Raw genomic sequence first — 16,350 nt, forward strand, 5'->3', positions numbered from 1 at the left:
TCTTTATTGTAGAAGCTTAATATCTGTACTTCACCTGTTTAAATAAAAGCAGAGAAGTTGTGACTGATTCAGTGGTGCCCAGTGAAACTATATAATAGAAGTGGGACACTAGAGAGAACTATTCTGACATCTTTTATGGCAATGAAATCAACTACAAACCACAAATTGTTTAGGGACTCAGTGCTTTGCTAGACATTTAGGGTCTAGAAAAATTCTATGTTCTAGTATGCTAGCACAATTTAGGAAATCAACCTCCAAATACCTGCTGCTGGCACATAAAAAACTTTCAGAGAAACTTGTGGGCTGCAGAATGTTACAATCAAGATTTAAGAATTCTGTGCAGCCTCTGCTTACCTGTATTGTTAGGATAGATTTTTTTTTTTTTTTTTTTTTTTTTGCTGTAGCATTGTTACTTGTGATTGAATACATCTTGTTCATATAATTAAAAGTTAGTTCTTAGCTGTTGTGGCACCAGAATGGCATTTTCTTGTCCTAGGCCACAAGAATTTTCAGCTGGCACTGATACAGTAATATATATTGCAATGTTATGAAAGTTCCAATTTCTCCCTGTAATAATCACTCAAAGATCAAAACAGCACCTATCAAAATTCACTCTCCTATAACTGTCCCTGTTGTTTAAGGTTTAGCTCTACAGTCCTGCATTGCTAGAGGATCTGATTCTATGTTGGTCTCCCTTGGCACCAGCCTATTACATGGTTCTGCAACACAGAATGATCATATTTACAGGTGCTGGCATGAAAAGTAGTATTGCCAGACACAGAATTTTGAAAGAAATTAAAGTATATTTTCACAGGTTTTAGGCACTTAAGCAACACTGGAAATTGGGACAATAATAGGGTATATTGAGAGGAAATGGAGAACTCTGGGGTGTTGATAAAAAGGAAAGAGAACAAAGATAATCAACTTTACGTGAGGTTAGCACAGAAATTCTTTTCTCCCTCTTCCATGTACTGTGTAATGCAAAGGAAAAAAGCCAAGTTCTAGATTGACACTTAAGTAAGACTATTACTATTACTAAGATGATTAAGGGAGTGGAACATCTCCCTTATGAGGAAAGGCTGAGGGAGCTGGGTCTCTTTAGTTTGGAGAAAAGGAGACTGAGGGGTGACCTCATCAATGTTTTCAAATATGTAAGGGGTGAGTGTCAGGGAGATGGAGTTAGGCTTTTCTCAGTGGTGACCAGTGATAGGACAAGGGGTAATGGGTGTAAATTGGAGCATAGGAGGTTCAAGTTGAATATCAGAAAAAATTTTTTTACTGTAAGGGTGACGGAGCCCTGGAACAGGCTGCCCAGGGGGGTTGTGGAGTCTCCTTCACTGGAGACATTCAAAACCCACCTGGACACGTTCCTAGGGGATGTACTCTAGGGGGCCCTGCTCTGGCAGGGGGGGTTGGACTAGATGATCTTTCCAGGTCCCTTCCAACCCCTAGGATTCTAGGATTCTATGATTACAATTTTAAGAACACTTGTAGGATGCAGACAAGTAGAGCAGAATCATTCTGTTTGTGATAAACAGCTAATAAATGTTAAGAGGTGACAAAGGTGACCCAGACTGTTACTTGGACTCTTAGTTGTGCTTTTGGCAGCCAACTCAGACTCTGCTCAAGTGCCAGCCTTGCCCTCAGAGCTGAGGAGTTATTGCAATATTAGTGATGCTTTCCCTTTGTTAATCACAGCACATGAATCCTGGCTCTTGCTTGCAAACTGATGGAAGCCACAGCTGTGGCATTCCCAGATCTCTCTCCTGGCTAGAATGGACATGTTCTCATTGGGACTTTCAGTATGGCTACTCTTACCCAGAAGATATTTTTACAAAAAGAAAAAAAAGCTCTGTATTACTTTGCAGGTGGATCTACCCTCTTCTCAAACTTGTCTCAATTCAGCCTAGGTGCTCAAAACCTATTAACAGGGCACGTTTGTGCTGTGGCTGCACAAATCTCCTTTCCTTAGTAAATAAGCTAAATACTTCAAGAAGCTAAATGAAAGCTTAATCTTTAAGAAATTACTTTTTTTTTTTTTTTTAAATCTGTAACATAAAGAGATGTTCCTACCCATTTTAATGTCATGTTAATACCACTACTCAAACACGCAGGAATATGTTAGAAAGTATATTCTCAATATAAATTTTGCATCTCTACTCCACATTTCCACAACAAAAAAATGCCTGATTTATTGCTAACTCAGATTTTGTCAAACTGAAATTTGTCATTTTAGTCCACATAGCATAAGCTGATAGAAGCAAGGTGTGCTGTTAAATTTCTAAGTCAGTTTCAGTTGACTGAAAACTCAGCTTTTCAGTCCAGCTGTTTAGAACACTTGAGATGTTGCAAAGCAAACGACTGCCTTGTCTGCTGCTGAGCTAAGTCAATATTAGCAGCAATGAAGGAGGTATCACCATGGTATTCAGGTGGACTTTGCATTTTCATCTACAAACATAGGCAAGCTAACAGACCCTTCAGGTAGGAAGCATGTGTTCAGCTTTGTAATTTTGTGAGGGAACAAGAAACTGGTTAGATTTTAGTCAAGGACCAGATGATGAAAGATCTGGAGATGATGGAGAACATTTACAGTATTAAATCTGTTCTCAGAGTTACTGCTTATGGTTTGGTTTCTTCAAGGTGTACAATAATTTCTGCTAAGAACACTACAAGCTCAACAGGAGGGAGCCTGAAGGAAAGATAAATAAGTCAGCTCTGAATTTGAGGCAAAAAGGAAATGGCTGTGTAGATGTAAGGGCTGCTGGACAGTTTCTGACTTCATAAATAGCAGTCAGTGGATCAGAAAACTTATGACAAAAAAAAACCAAACACCACAATCAATTTTTTAAAATTAATTTTTAAAAAATGTCATTCTACAATTTTATCATTCTTATGCTACAGAGGGAGAGTGTAAATTTAATGTAAGTATGTTAATCTTCTAGAGGCTGTTCTCAATAGAACCTGGCAAAAAATGCAGCTTAAGGGAAGGCAATGATACACATGAAATAGACAGTGTTAGTGAGGCCAACACTGTGTTTTTATGGTTTCTAAAGTTCATAAAATAATGTGAAAGCAAAAGCCTAGGACATGACTGGCTAGATTTGTAAGCAAGAGCAGGAAAGTGGAAGTGATGCTGCCCTTCATCCCAAAGTGCAGGCACCAGTGCATTCCTCTGGGTGCATGCAGGAGGCAGAGAAAACTTCAGCTCAGTTCCCTCTCCTATTTGAGGATTTCTGCTCACCCAGACTAGCAGAGATCCTGGAATAAACCTTTTGTTTCACTTTACTTAAGCATCCACTAAGTCAGAATGACAAGGAACAAGGAACTGGGGAGGTAGGGCACCCTTGGTTTTCAAACCCCATTCAGATAGTTAACATTCTTGAAGTGGAACAGCTAAATCAGAGAAGAGCACCCCAAATAACTGCAAAACTGATTAGATGAGACCTGTGGGAAGTGCTGATTGTAGGACTAATAAAGGGTCTGGCCCTACAGAGTGTAAACTGGCTGGTGGGTACAACAGCAACCAGTTTAAAAGCCACACTGGAGCACTGGAACTCTGCAAGTTTTAAATCACTTCTTTTCCACTCTGCAAGGAACTATGTTCTTTTTGTGTGTCCAACACAACATGGTCTGCTTGTGGGAACCTATGGAAAGAATGGCTCGTATTCTGCATAACAGCTTAATGAATTTTTACAAATGGCAACAAATTTAGAATTTAGAATTGGCTGGGTTGGAAGGGACCTCAGAGCTCATCAAGTCCAACCCTTGATCCACTCCCGCTGCAGTTCCCAGCCCATGGCACTGAGTGCCACATCCAGGCTCTTTTGAAATATCTCCAGGGATGGAGAATCCACCCCTTCCCTGGGCAGCCCATTCCAATGCCTGATCACCCTCTCCAGAAAGAAATTCTTCCTCATGTCCAACCTAAACCTCCCCTGGCACAACTTGAGACCTCTTGTGCCCTCTTGTCTTGCTGAGAGTTGCCTGGGAAAAGAGTCCAACCCCCCCCGGCTCCAACCTCCTTTCAGGGAGTTGGAGAGAGTGATGAGGTCTCCCCTGAGCCTCCTCTTCTCCAGCCTCAACACCCCCAGCTCCCTCAGCCTCTCCTCATAGGATCTGTGCTCGAGTCCCAAAAGCATCATAGAAAAGAAAAGAAAGCATCATAGGAGAAATCTTTGCTTCCTGTTACATGTGCTGATGAGTATCTGTTCACAATATTCTAATGAACTCAAGTTTTTGGCAAAGTGATGTACAACACTCTTTCTTTCCCTGAGAGTGATTGTGAGGAGAAACCAATCTAGCAGCAGGATTCTTGCAGCCTGGCACTTGTCAGTAACACCTGGCAACTGCTTTCAACGAGACAACGTCTCCAGTAAATACACATTATTCCTTTCTTCTGAAGCAGAAAATACAACTAAACTTTACCCAGTAGTATCATTTTTTCAACAAGTCTCTGGGACACATGTTCAGTTGGTATTACATCACTTTTCCTGCTATTTAAGGCTTCTGCCAAGCATTGTGTCAACACTGTCTGGCATCAGCCCCGTGGAACAACTTTCTTTACTACTGAATTACTTAACTGAGTAGAAGTTGATGCCAAGTCTAAACCATGTAGTTATTTGCTTGGAATTTCTTTACTATGTGAAATATACACAGTAGCAGACATTTTCTAAATGTGAGTGATGAAAATTAATCAAAATACACAGTATATGGACTGTGTCTCTGATACAACAGCTGGAATAGCAGTTGCAATAGATAAATAGATGTATATAGTATCATATTTCTAAAATTTTTTTCTTAGAGAAAAACTAGATTATTTCTTACTGTTCATTTACAAACTTTATTTTAACCTATCTCTGATAGAGCTCATGCAATTCAATTTTATCTTGTAACTTCAAGCAGTTTAGAATGTGCTCTCATGAGTTTGAGTCATGTCAATAGGAAAAATGCATGCACACTGAAAAGGCACTGACTCTCCTAGATTTTTTTAATTATTATTTTGCAGGGCTGTAGGTTAGAAATGTTTATAAAGACAATTTAGAGTTGTTTTTTTTCCTTAATTTACAGAAACACACTTCCAGAGATTGAAATCTTATGCTTTTCTTCAGGGTTGCATGTTAGACTTTTCATATTGTCTCAAAAAGGAAAGTATAAACATTCTATATGCCTAACAAACATTATAAAATAGTGTTATAAACAAATGAGGTCACCCCTTCGTGTTTATACTTGTGCCAAATTCCTGAAGGTATGATACTGTAACAACAAACCACAGCAGACTAAATGCAATCAATTTTACAAGCATGCCTTATGGACTACTTGAATAAACCATACCTGTGTTGAATATTGTTTGTTTTGCAAATGTTCATTTAATATCTGTTTGTGCATTCCTAGTTACAGGTTTCCCATCTGAATGTATCCATTCTAATAAAATTTTGGCAGCAGCTCTAATTGCAACGTGGTGCAGGTTGGTACTTGCCCTCTGTGTGCAGAGCCTCTAAGAATAACAAATAATATTAAACAAACCCATAACTTCAATACTAATGAGCAAGACTTCCTTACTCTGCTGCAGGTATTTTACTGACATACAAAATCAGAACTAGACAACTGCACCCTTATTCCTAGATTACATTTAAGTAGTGACCAGACACATCCTAAGAGTTCTCATTCACCAGGGCTTCTAAAAAAATTAGGTGTATTTGCCACAGTAGTTTGGTAGCACTTCCCCCAGTAGCTTAATAGCACAAAATGTCTGCTTCTGAGATGTTTTCACTTGCTCCAGAAATCCTCAGTAATGGGGACTTCAAAGTCCCCATAGGAAACTCTGAAGAAGTAAACTTTGTTAATAATAAGGTAACATTATGTTAAACTCAAGCCATATATAAAATTTGTTCTTCAGAATTCTGGTAAAGCCTTCTTCTAATCTTCAACCACTTTCAGCAAACACTGTTTAGTAAATTGATAGTGAAGAAAATATTAAAAGTTTATTTTTAAATATCACCTTGAAAATTGTTTAAGAGATACTTAGAGCAGAAGGGTATGTATGCACTGCACTATTTTTTCATCTGTAAAAGTTCTGTTTTCCAAAATGTTTGATAACTTTATGTTCTCCTAGTACTATGCTTGTACTTCTGTTTAGGTAAACTCATGATCTCCATTTAAATTCCCTGTCACTTTCTTTATAGATTGCCCTTTCCTGTAGGCAGCAGGTGGCAGGACCTGCCGAGTAATGAGCTCAGCCGGTGCTCAGCCTCACCTGTGCCCAGTTAGGGCTGCCCCAAGTGCACCTGCTCAAAGATCAAGGGCCAATAAAAGGTGGGGCCTGAGACTGGCAAGGGGCTCACTCTGAAGCAGGTCAGCAGCCGTGCTGGTTGAAGGCCAGTTCTCTACTGATCCTGTCCTCACTCAGAGCTTGTTACTGCTTCGAAGTTCATCTCCTGCTACATCTGGTGGAGAATGCGGGCAGAGACTCTCGCCTAAGCCCTCCTCTCCAAGTGAACTTCTCATCTTTCTCCCGGAACTCGAGAAATTAGGGTAAGAGAGACCCCTTCTTTCTCTTATTACTTACACTGCCAAGCCTCTTGCCAAAAGATGGGTCTTACTGCCAGTAAACCCACTGAAGCTGCCGCCACTGAGAAAATCGTGGCACAAGCAGAGACCCAGGAACTCCTTGGCTCCTCGGGTCCAGCCAAAGCCCGAGACTTATGGGAAGAGGTTTAGGACCTACTGGCGGACCTCAATTCAAAAGAAATTAACGGCGACATCATCGGTGCTGATAACACCTGGAGAGTCGTATGCGGCTTACTGGCAACGATGAAAACTGAGGTGAAGGCGGCACTCGCCACTGCCACACCTCCATTACTAAAAACTGAAGCATTCCCCCCCAAGAAAGTGCCCGCATTCTCCACCAGATGTAGCAGGAGATGAACTTCGAAGCGATGACAAGCTCTGAGTGAGGACAGGATCAGCAGGAGACTGGCCTTCAACCAGCATGGCTGCCAACCTGCTTCAGAGTGAGCCCCTTGCCAGTCTCAGGCCCCACCTTTTATTTGCCCTTGATCTTTGAGCAGGTGCACTTGGGCCAGCCCTAACTGGGCACAGGTGAGGCTGAGCACCGACTGAGCTCATTACTCGGCAGGTCCTGCCACCTGCTGCCTACACTTTCCTTCACTAGGAACACTGTGGGCATTATTGCACTGACTTCCAAGTTCCATGACAGAGGCATCTACCAGCAGCTTAATTGATCCCCATCTTTATGTAAGCTATAAACTTGTAAGAGGCTTCCACAGATGTTTTATGGTGACATCTGTCACTGCTTCCATTACGAAATGTCAACAACATTTTTTGGGATACTATCTCCCATTTGGCCCCACTGTTTAGTGGAAAGAGTTGGGCAAGTGAGGACTTCTTAAATCTAGTGGGATTGGTTAGGTCATCACAGTAACAATATGGATTCCCTAAGATGAATCTCAATAGTAATTGTTCTAAGAATTATTTTTTTAAATTCTTAATACCCAAACCATTTAATTAGTAACTTATATCTGGTTCTGTGAATGTTTAATGGTTAAAGGTTTTCTGAGTAAGCCTGTAGCTACAGATGAATAAAACTTAGGATTTCATGATAAGAGGATAAGTGGTTTACATGTTTTAAGCACATATTTTGCTGTCTAAACAGGTTTCTAAACTATCAACTACATTTCCTGGTTTCCCCACTATTGAGCTCTTCAGTCTTGATCTGGAAATACAAAGCAGTTCAACCAAACTATTTGTCTTGCTAAAAACCTTGATGGAATTCTCCCCTTTTAGCTACAGACAGATGTGACTGTACACATAGGATGGCTGTGGCTAAAAAATCAAAAGGATCAACAAGAAGTATGGTGCCAGGATAAGAAGTAATCACTCAGCTTTTGCAGACTATGATGCATTGTTCAGAGACCTGACACATCCCATGGCATTTCCCTGGATGATGAGGGAGGTTAGAAGGGTCCTGGTTTGGGCCAGGATAAAGGTGATTTTCTGTCTTGTACTTTTGCTTTTAGTTAAGTCTCTTGTAAGTAGCTGCACTTGCTGAACTTAACAGCAAGTTTCTCAGACAGTGTGTGCTTCTAGGACTGCTAGAGACTGGTGTGCAGAGCCAAGGACACTGCTCAGCTCTGAGGAAAACATTTTGCCCTCCAGGAGGATAAAGAGGTCCCACCTGCAGCCTCCTTTGGGGAGGAACGGACAAGATAGATGCCAGAATTGACCAAACAGAGGATTCCATCCCATACACCTCATACTCAGGATAAATCTGAGGGATCACAAGGGCCAAGCCACTGATTTCCTGCTTCCAGTTTCTGTCTGCCTGCCCTTCCTGCCTTTTCCTGCTTCCTTCACCCGGCATCCTGGAAGGATTCCATCCCTTCCTCTGCCTGTGCTCCTGATCCGTGCCAGCCCATATCTGTGTGTTCTGCCTCCAGCTCCCAACTGCTGCTGACTCCAGGATTCCAGCCTGGACTTTCCCAGGGCTGCCCTGCAGCCTCGGGGGTGACGTGAGAGCTATTGGGGGAAAGGGGGGAGGAACGTGGGATCCATTTTCCTGTATATTTGTATATATTTAGTAATTTTTCCTATTTATCATTACTGTTTCACTAAAGTTGTGTAGTTTAGTTTCCAACCCATCAGTCTCTCTCCCTTATTCTCTCTCTTTTCTTTATCAGGGAGGAGAGAGAGATTAATAGAGAGCACCTGTTACTCAGTTTAATGCCAGGCCAGGGTTAAACCCTGACAGCACCTCAGCTGCTGGTGCAGCCTGTGAAGCCTCACATGTCAAGGAAACACTTTACCTGCACCACTGCACACTGCATTTTTAGTCTTTTCTTTACAAGGAGCTTTTTCAGATCTCATTAAGCTTTCTGGGGTTTTCTTCTCTAGCAACACAAAGTTTTAAGGCTTCCTTATTAACCAACTATAAAGCTTAGCCAAGATGTTCATCTATAAAATGAGCAAGCCTTGGAAAGGACTAATTTTTTGTAAATATGGGGGGCATTTGCTCATTCACTTGTGAGTTCCAAAGTTGTGAACACATGAGTTGTCCCTCAGTAAATTGGTTTTGTTCCCATGGCTTTCTAAGGTGATGCCAAAACATGATATTTAAGGAAGTTTGTGCAAGGACTGAGGCAGTGGTCTCACAGAACAGATATTATCCAACTGTGCAAAATCTGAATGCTCAAACTGCATACATTAAGTGCACAGACTTGACAGCAATTCTGTTATTTCCCACTTTTCCAACATTTTACCTTGTCATCTTAATATTCTTTTTATATTTATCTTGCTTTAAATGGAACATAAACATCTGCAATGATTTCTACATAGGTAAATGAATAGCTGAAATATGTGTTTCTAATAACTGGATTTACATGCCCTTCTTAATCACTTCTGTCTAAAATAATAAACAATTCTCATTCTTCTACTTTCTCTCAATATCAAGAATATTTCTTTTTTTCCTTCTGCTTGGGCAGGATGGCATAGTTCAATAATTGTTTAATTACTAACCTATAATGACCAAATTATTTAATGGCAGAACCACTAAGCAGCAACTATTTAATTACTGTTTTTGTTTAATTTTTTTTTCACTTCCCAGAGGTTCCAGAGTACTTCAGAAGCATCTCAAGGCTAAAGATAACAGTGCAAATAAACAAAGTACTTTCAAGTCTAGGCATGGCAATCAAAACTTTATAGCTTAAATTCACAGTAAGAAGCACACTTCACTAATTCTTCTAAAAAATACCTATATTTGTTAATTTCTACTATATAAACAGAGGAAGGGAACTATGTGACATGTCACCAACACTAAGTTGTAAGAAGTATGGGCTGAAACAGTTGAGAGATGACATTTGATCAAGTACTTTCCCATTATTTTTATTCACAATTCACCAGAATACATTCTTAATTAGGCTAGAATGGGTAACTAAGACTGCCAAAAAAAAAATAATCTAAACTCTGGAGCATCCTTTAGATAGATGTTGGCCAGGATGAAAGAGCAATAAGGCACGAGAAAAGACATGAGAAAACAATAAATTTAAGTCACCTTTTCATTCAGGCATTTTCATATGTGAATTTTGAGTTGAATGAAAGCACAGCCCCTTGCAGCACTGTGCTCCAGCACCATTTTCTCGAGCCACTGTGGCTCCTCTGCCCAGTTGAGGCCTTGCCTACCAGTTCTGCAATGTTCTGCTGGGAGTAATAGGAATGGTTAACTGAGCAAAGGTGAGGAACATTGCATTATATCATAGAATCCTAGAATTGGCTGGGTTGGAAGGGACCTCAGAGATCATCCACTCCTTGATCCACTCCCCCCGTGGTTCCCAGCCCATGGCACTGAGTGCCACATCCAGGCTCTTTTGAAATAGCTCCAGGGATGGAGAATCCACCCCTTCTCTGGGCAGCCCATTCCAGTGTCTGATCACCCTCTCCCTAAAGAAATTCTTTCTAATGTCCAACCTAAACCTCCCCTGGCACAACTTGAGACCTCTTGTGCCCTCTTGTCTTGCTGAGAGTTGCCTGGGAAAAGAGCCCAACCCCCCCCTGGCTCCAACCTCCTTTCAGGGAGTTGGAGAGAGTGATGAGGTCTCCCCTGAGCCTCCTCTTCTCCAGCCTCAACACCCCCAGCTCCCTCAGCCTCTCCTCATAGGATCTGTGCTCCAGTCCCTTCCCCAGCCCAGTTGCCTCCTTTGGACCTGCTCCAGCACCTCAATCTCCTTCCTGAGCTGAGGGGCCCAGAACTGGACACAGGACTCGAGGTGTGGCCTCACCAGCGCTGAGTACAGGGGCTGAGTACAGGTACAGCTCCCGCCAGGCCGCGGGGTGTGAGGCCCGGTACTGGTCCCGGTACCGCCTCAGAACTCTCCCGCCAGGCCGCGGGGTGTGAGGCCCGGCACATGGCGCGTGTCCCCGCCCCCGCGCGCCCCGGCCCCGCCCCTCGGCAGCCGGAAAGGAGGCGCCGCTGTGGGGCTGACCCGCGCGCTCTACCCGTCAGGCAGCGCGCCGGGCGGCCGCCCCCGCCTCCCGCCCTCGCCCGCTCTCCCTCCCCCGGCGGCGGCTGAGGTGGGGCGCCGCGGTTCGGCGATGTGAGTGAGGCGCCTCCGCCAGCGCGGCTGCCTCCCATCCCATCCCCCCAGCCTGCCCGGGAGGAAGGGAGCGGGGCGGCCTAGCCGCCGCCTCTCCGGACGCGCAGCACGGTAAGCCAGCCCCGCTCCTTCCCCTCGGCCCTCCCTGCCGGGGCGGCCTGCAGCCTCCCCGGGCGGAGGGAGCCGCCGCTCTGTAGCGGGAGGGCCGCGGGGGGATTGTCGCCTGTGAGACCGACGCCATCTTAGGTCGGAGCGCGGCCTTGCACCCCCGCCTCGGGTCTGTGGGGCGGAGACCCCGAGCCACGAGGGCTTCAGTGAGGGGGCTTCGCTGCGAACCGAGGCCGCCCGTCTGCGGGGCCGTCCTGGGCAGGTCTCGCTCCGCCCTGACCCCGTCGTCTGGAGGCTGCTGCCTGCGGCCAGGGCCCCCGGCCTTTGGCAGCGGATGCCGGGCTTGCCGCTCGTACTCCTCCCCTCCCGTCGCGGCTGTGGAATGCTGGCCTCGTCCAAAGCCGAAGCTGCAGCCTCGCTGGAGTCCTCGCGGTCTCCCGGCGCTGGGGAGGCGGGACGCGGGGCGGTCAGGCAGCGCCAGAGGCGGTGGCGCTGCGGGCGGAGCGGCAGCTGCTCGGCTGCCCTCGGGGACTTGGCTTCCTCCCGCGGCCTCGCACCCATCGCTGCTCAGGGGTGTGAACTTCTGGCTGCTTTGCGAAGGCAACGTTGCTCTTCTCTAGGCGGAGCTTATGCTGTTTTATAGCAGAAAGGATAGCGCTGGCTGGTTTGGTTTTGAGGGAAGTGGGGTTATACTTAAGCTTTTCTAAACTTTAAGGTTCGGTTTCAGCTTGGTCGTTGCTTCTCCGCTGCTGATATAAACGCATTACTGAATAAAAATACAATTACAAGCTTGGTGATGCTATGGGTTTCACACTCTTCTACAAATAACATGCTGTAGTTATGTGTCCATATAGGAAGTCGACTGAAAAATACACAGTGGTTACTCACCCTGTTTGTTTCAAGTGTAGCATTAAACTGGAAGAAAACATGTTTGAAGAATTTACTGGTGATACCATTATGGAAAGAAGACAAACAAGGCTAGTCTGAGAACTTTCTGGTAAATGTGCGTGTCCTTACTCCTTGCTACCAGTTTCACACTAGTTATTTTTGGTTTCAGTTATTTTTAAGCCAGTCTAAAGAATTATTGAGTATTGAAACACTCATTTGACCTTAAGAGTGGAACAGGTGAATTGTATGTAAAGTAGGATGGGTTTTCAGTAACTGCAAGTCTTACTGCAGCTGCATTTGCTATAAATTTCTATGGTGCTTTTAAATAGTAACTAAAAAAAAAAAGTTAAAATGCAGTTAGCTTTTAATGAAGTTTGTTGTCTTACAGGTACTTTGCCATGTTAAATAAAGGTGTCAAAAACAGTGCTTCTAAAACACTTCATTAGGTGCTTAATGCTCTTGTGCAAGCTTTTCTTCTGCCATATATCAGGCCTTTAGTTCATTTTTTTGTCTAATAACTATAGTAGTGTTCCACAGAATCATGGTTTTGCAGTTTGTTGATAATTGTGCCTGCCTAATGAACTTTCATGGCTAAGCCAAGTTTTTTCTGGACAGTTGCCTTTTAAAGCAATGTCTTGATATAGTCTAATGATAATTCTAAAATTTTTTCAAAGACCTTAACAATTTTCACATTTTTTATCTTGGAGCATAGTTTAGAAACTTTCTTTAATTATGTATGGATACCATTATATTGGAATTTTGGACCTCTTTGGTCCATGGACTGTCTTTGAGGATATGTGTGTATGAATGTGTTTCTATGTTAATACATAGTAAAAACTGAGGAAAATAAAGTCTGTTGTCAATCAGTTTACCTTTCTTAAACTGGCATCTGTATCTCCACTTGGAAGTACCCGGGGAGAGTGGGGGAAGGATTCATTATTGGTTTTGGCTTTGAGACCAACCACTAACAGGATTCCTGGAATGTATTTCTATGTTCAAGTAGCTAAAGAAGCTTTAAAGAAGATGAAAACTTGGAAGTTACACGTGCTGTAAAAATGGACATAGATGTTTCCTTTGGCAGTGGAGACCATTTGAGCAGCTCCTGCACACCTTCTGTAATCAAATCCATTCCCCCTTATTGAAACTTTGATTGCTCAGATCACAGATTTGTTTGGCCTCTCAGTCATGCTGGTAAAACTTAGTGGGCCAGGTTATTTTTAACCTGCACTGGTTCACTTGCACAGCCCAGGGAGCAGTGCAGGAGTAGGGTGGGAACTAATTAGGCTGGCTTTGTTGCCAGGAAAAAAGTCAGTGGAAGCTTGGCTTCAAATAATAGCACTGAAATGTAAGAAGATTGGAAGAGCTGAAACTCTGTTGATAGTTGTCTTTCAAAAGCTGCTATACGTTTTGAGTCATCTGAAAATCCCTTAAAACACACATCCCTATTCATAAAATAAGGCACCTATGAGAGATGATACCAGTTGGTGTAACCTTCTGTGAGTGCATGCTTGTGTTACCAAATTGCTTAACCTGTATTAAAAAAAAAAAAAATCTGCTGCAATACAGTGTTTCTGAGGTTATCCCATCTTGTTAGGATTCTTCTAACATGTAGAGTGCTTGTGCCTGTTTTGTGTTTTTAGTTTAAATTACACGTGCTCTCAACTTTACGTTACCAGTTCCATGACCAAGTCTTTGAAAATAGTTTTTCATTTTGCCTTGAAGTCTAATAAACTTTGTGTTGGGAAAGAAAAGGTGTTCTGAAGAACGTGCTTCCAAAAATGAGAATCAGGCTTATCTTTTCAAGACCTGGCACGTGGCCCTTGTCTCTGTCAAGTGGAAGTTAGCTTCATCCTCTTCTGCTTTTCCCTCAACAAGAGTCTGGTGTTTTATTCTTTGCTTTCCTGCTGGTATGTTCAGCACCTGAAGCTGATGGAGTGTAGCTTTGCTGCTCTGTGTTATCCCCCAGATTTAGCATTGAGCATAAGGAGCCCCATTCTCATGCACTTGAATGCAAGAGCAGAATTCTGTCTGCTTCCCCATGTTATTCCAGACTAATTATTTCTACAGTCCATCACCAAATCTAGCAGCTCCTGATTCCTGTCATGAAATTGTCTTATTAGATGTTACACAGTTTCTCAGTCTGTGCTGAAGACTTCTGTTTCACTGGAAGTTTCTGTTTTGATGGATTTTAAACAAAATGTGACTATATGGGAAGCCCTGGAAATATGTGAGAATATGGTAGACTGTGGGTTTGAGTGGGATGTGGTTTGGTTGAGTGTTTTAGATGTGAAAAGAACAAAGCTGTAACTAGGGATTTAGTGATTTAGGCATGCCAGGTGTATTACATATTTCATAGTAGAGTCCTCACATTTCTTTTTAATCACCTGGAGTATCAGTATTTTTGAAAAGATACCTTTAACTGTTATGTCAGAGGCCTCTGCTGATAGTTGTGGATTATACAAAAGGAGTTAAAATGATGTGAGAATTCAAATAATTATGGTGTCAGTCTTTGAAGATGTTCTATATCCAATCAGGTTCAACATGTGCAGATCATGAGAGGGGGAAGGAAGACTGTTCTATGGGATTATTGTCAAGTGCAGTAATCTACTGAGCAGTGAAACATTTTTTCATGGATGTTTTCTATGTGTGTTTTGTTTTTTATTGTCTAGTCTCAAGATGGCAGAGTTATTTATGGAATGTGAAGAAGAGGAGCTAGAACCATGGCAAAAGAGAGTGAAAGAAGTGGAGGAGGATGATGATGATGATGAGCCAATCTTTGTTGGGGAAATCTCGAGCTCAAAGCCAGCTAATACATGTAAGATATTCTCCATAATTTAAAACATATTTCATAGGATAAAACTTTAAACTTGCTATGAGAACACACATTTTTTTTAACAGTAAGACTTAAGAAATTCTACATCTTAAAGCTGTTCTGTCGTTTGCTGTCATACTGAAGACTGGAATTCTTAAAAAATTCTGTCCTAAAATCCAGGTTATGCACAGAAATTTCTGAAGTCAAAGCCAGGAAGTTTAAAGGTTTTTGCATTAACAGTTAAAATCCAATATATGCAATGCTGAAACCATGCATGCAACTGCTTTTAATATAAGTGGTCCTTAGTTAGATACTTGGAAGTGTTTCCCTGCTAAAGGAATGTGCATGAATTTAGGTCTATATGTTTCAGTCCCTCTTTTTTCTCCACCTCATGTTGCCTGTGATGGTGGAAAGTCTGTGAATGGGTGGCACATCATTCTGACAAAACCAAGGTAAATGTCTTAAGTGTCTATAATAAAAGCACTATCACTAAAAGTGATTAATCTGAAAGTAGTGGAAGTCTCTGGTAAATAAGAGAGTTTTAATAATAAATTCATTCATCCCCACTAAAACAGGCTTTTTTCATCAAGTTCTGTAGTTCTCTGCTAGTGCAGGGAGTGAGGTTAGGTGGTTATGATGACAGCAGATTTGTCAGGATTCCATGTTTATCCTGTGCTTGGGCTTTTGTTACTTAATTTTAGTAATGAAACTTTTTGATTTCTGTATTTGGCCATCCTGTAGTTCACTGTAAAGAGGTTCAACCTCAGGTTTCTCTAGCTATGGAATACACAAGACTCTGCCTGGTGAGGTTTACAGCTTTTGCTTTCTTTCTCATCTCTGCCATGCTCATACCCATGATTTCTGTAGCTGTTTTCTGAAGATGGATAGTTTGCAGTGAAGAATTTCAAGACCAAGTGTTAAACTTAGCCTCTGTCACACTGCTGCGTGGACTCTGTTCAGTCATTTTAGTTCATAATATTTTCATCTTGCATCTGAACTCTTACTTTTTTACTCACTGGTATGGTAAGTCTGATGCTTTTTGCACTAGCTTGGAACAGTGAAAGCTTATGTTTTAAATATTAGAGAAATACTGAAGCTGGTGTTCTTTCAGCTGAAAATAGTTCTTTAGGGTTAATATTTTTGAATATTTTCAGAATATTTGAAGAAAATTTGAAGAAAATTTTTAAATCACTCTAAACCAGTTTTGGACTGAAAAATACTCTGTTTTCTGGAAGGTCCAGGGATTGCTGTTGGTCATTGGCAGTAGATCATAGCATAGAACAACTGTTAGCCATAAGGCATATGTTGGAACAACAAAGATGTCAAGTGTCATTGCAGTCATCATAGTCTCAAGATTTTTCTGTAGTCATAAAGGCAAGAAATAGTTCATGTGAAAACTATAATGTTGATATAATGCAGCAACTTCCAGAGCTTTGG

At 42.3% G+C, this 16,350-nt stretch overlaps 1 protein-coding gene across 11 annotated transcripts in view; it reads left to right on the top strand.

The window, feature by feature from the left end:
* The first annotated feature begins 11,076 nt into the window (after positions 1 to 11,076).
* ZNF280D (zinc finger protein 280D) overlaps positions 11,077 to 16,350 on the top strand; it is a 44,830-nt gene continuing 39,556 nt past the window's right edge. For 6 of the 11 annotated variants that reach the window (XR_011728087.1, XM_071755102.1, XM_071755099.1 and 3 more), the window contains exons 1-2: positions 11,077 to 11,216; positions 14,771 to 14,916. Coding sequence is in view for 9 of the 11 variants with exons in the window: in XM_071755099.1 (XP_071611200.1) it covers positions 14,778 to 14,916 (139 nt within the window). In the remaining 2 variants the exon portion in view is untranslated. Of the gene's footprint in view, positions 11,217 to 12,119; positions 12,217 to 14,770; positions 14,917 to 15,780; positions 15,937 to 16,350 lie in introns of those variants that run through there. The other 5 variants (XM_071755103.1, XM_071755100.1, XM_071755108.1 and 2 more) reach the window with 4 other exon arrangements.

The sequence above is a fragment of the Heliangelus exortis genome, chromosome 11 (genome assembly GCF_036169615.1).
Source record: "Heliangelus exortis chromosome 11, bHelExo1.hap1, whole genome shotgun sequence".
Taxonomy (NCBI): Eukaryota; Metazoa; Chordata; class Aves; order Apodiformes; family Trochilidae; genus Heliangelus; species Heliangelus exortis.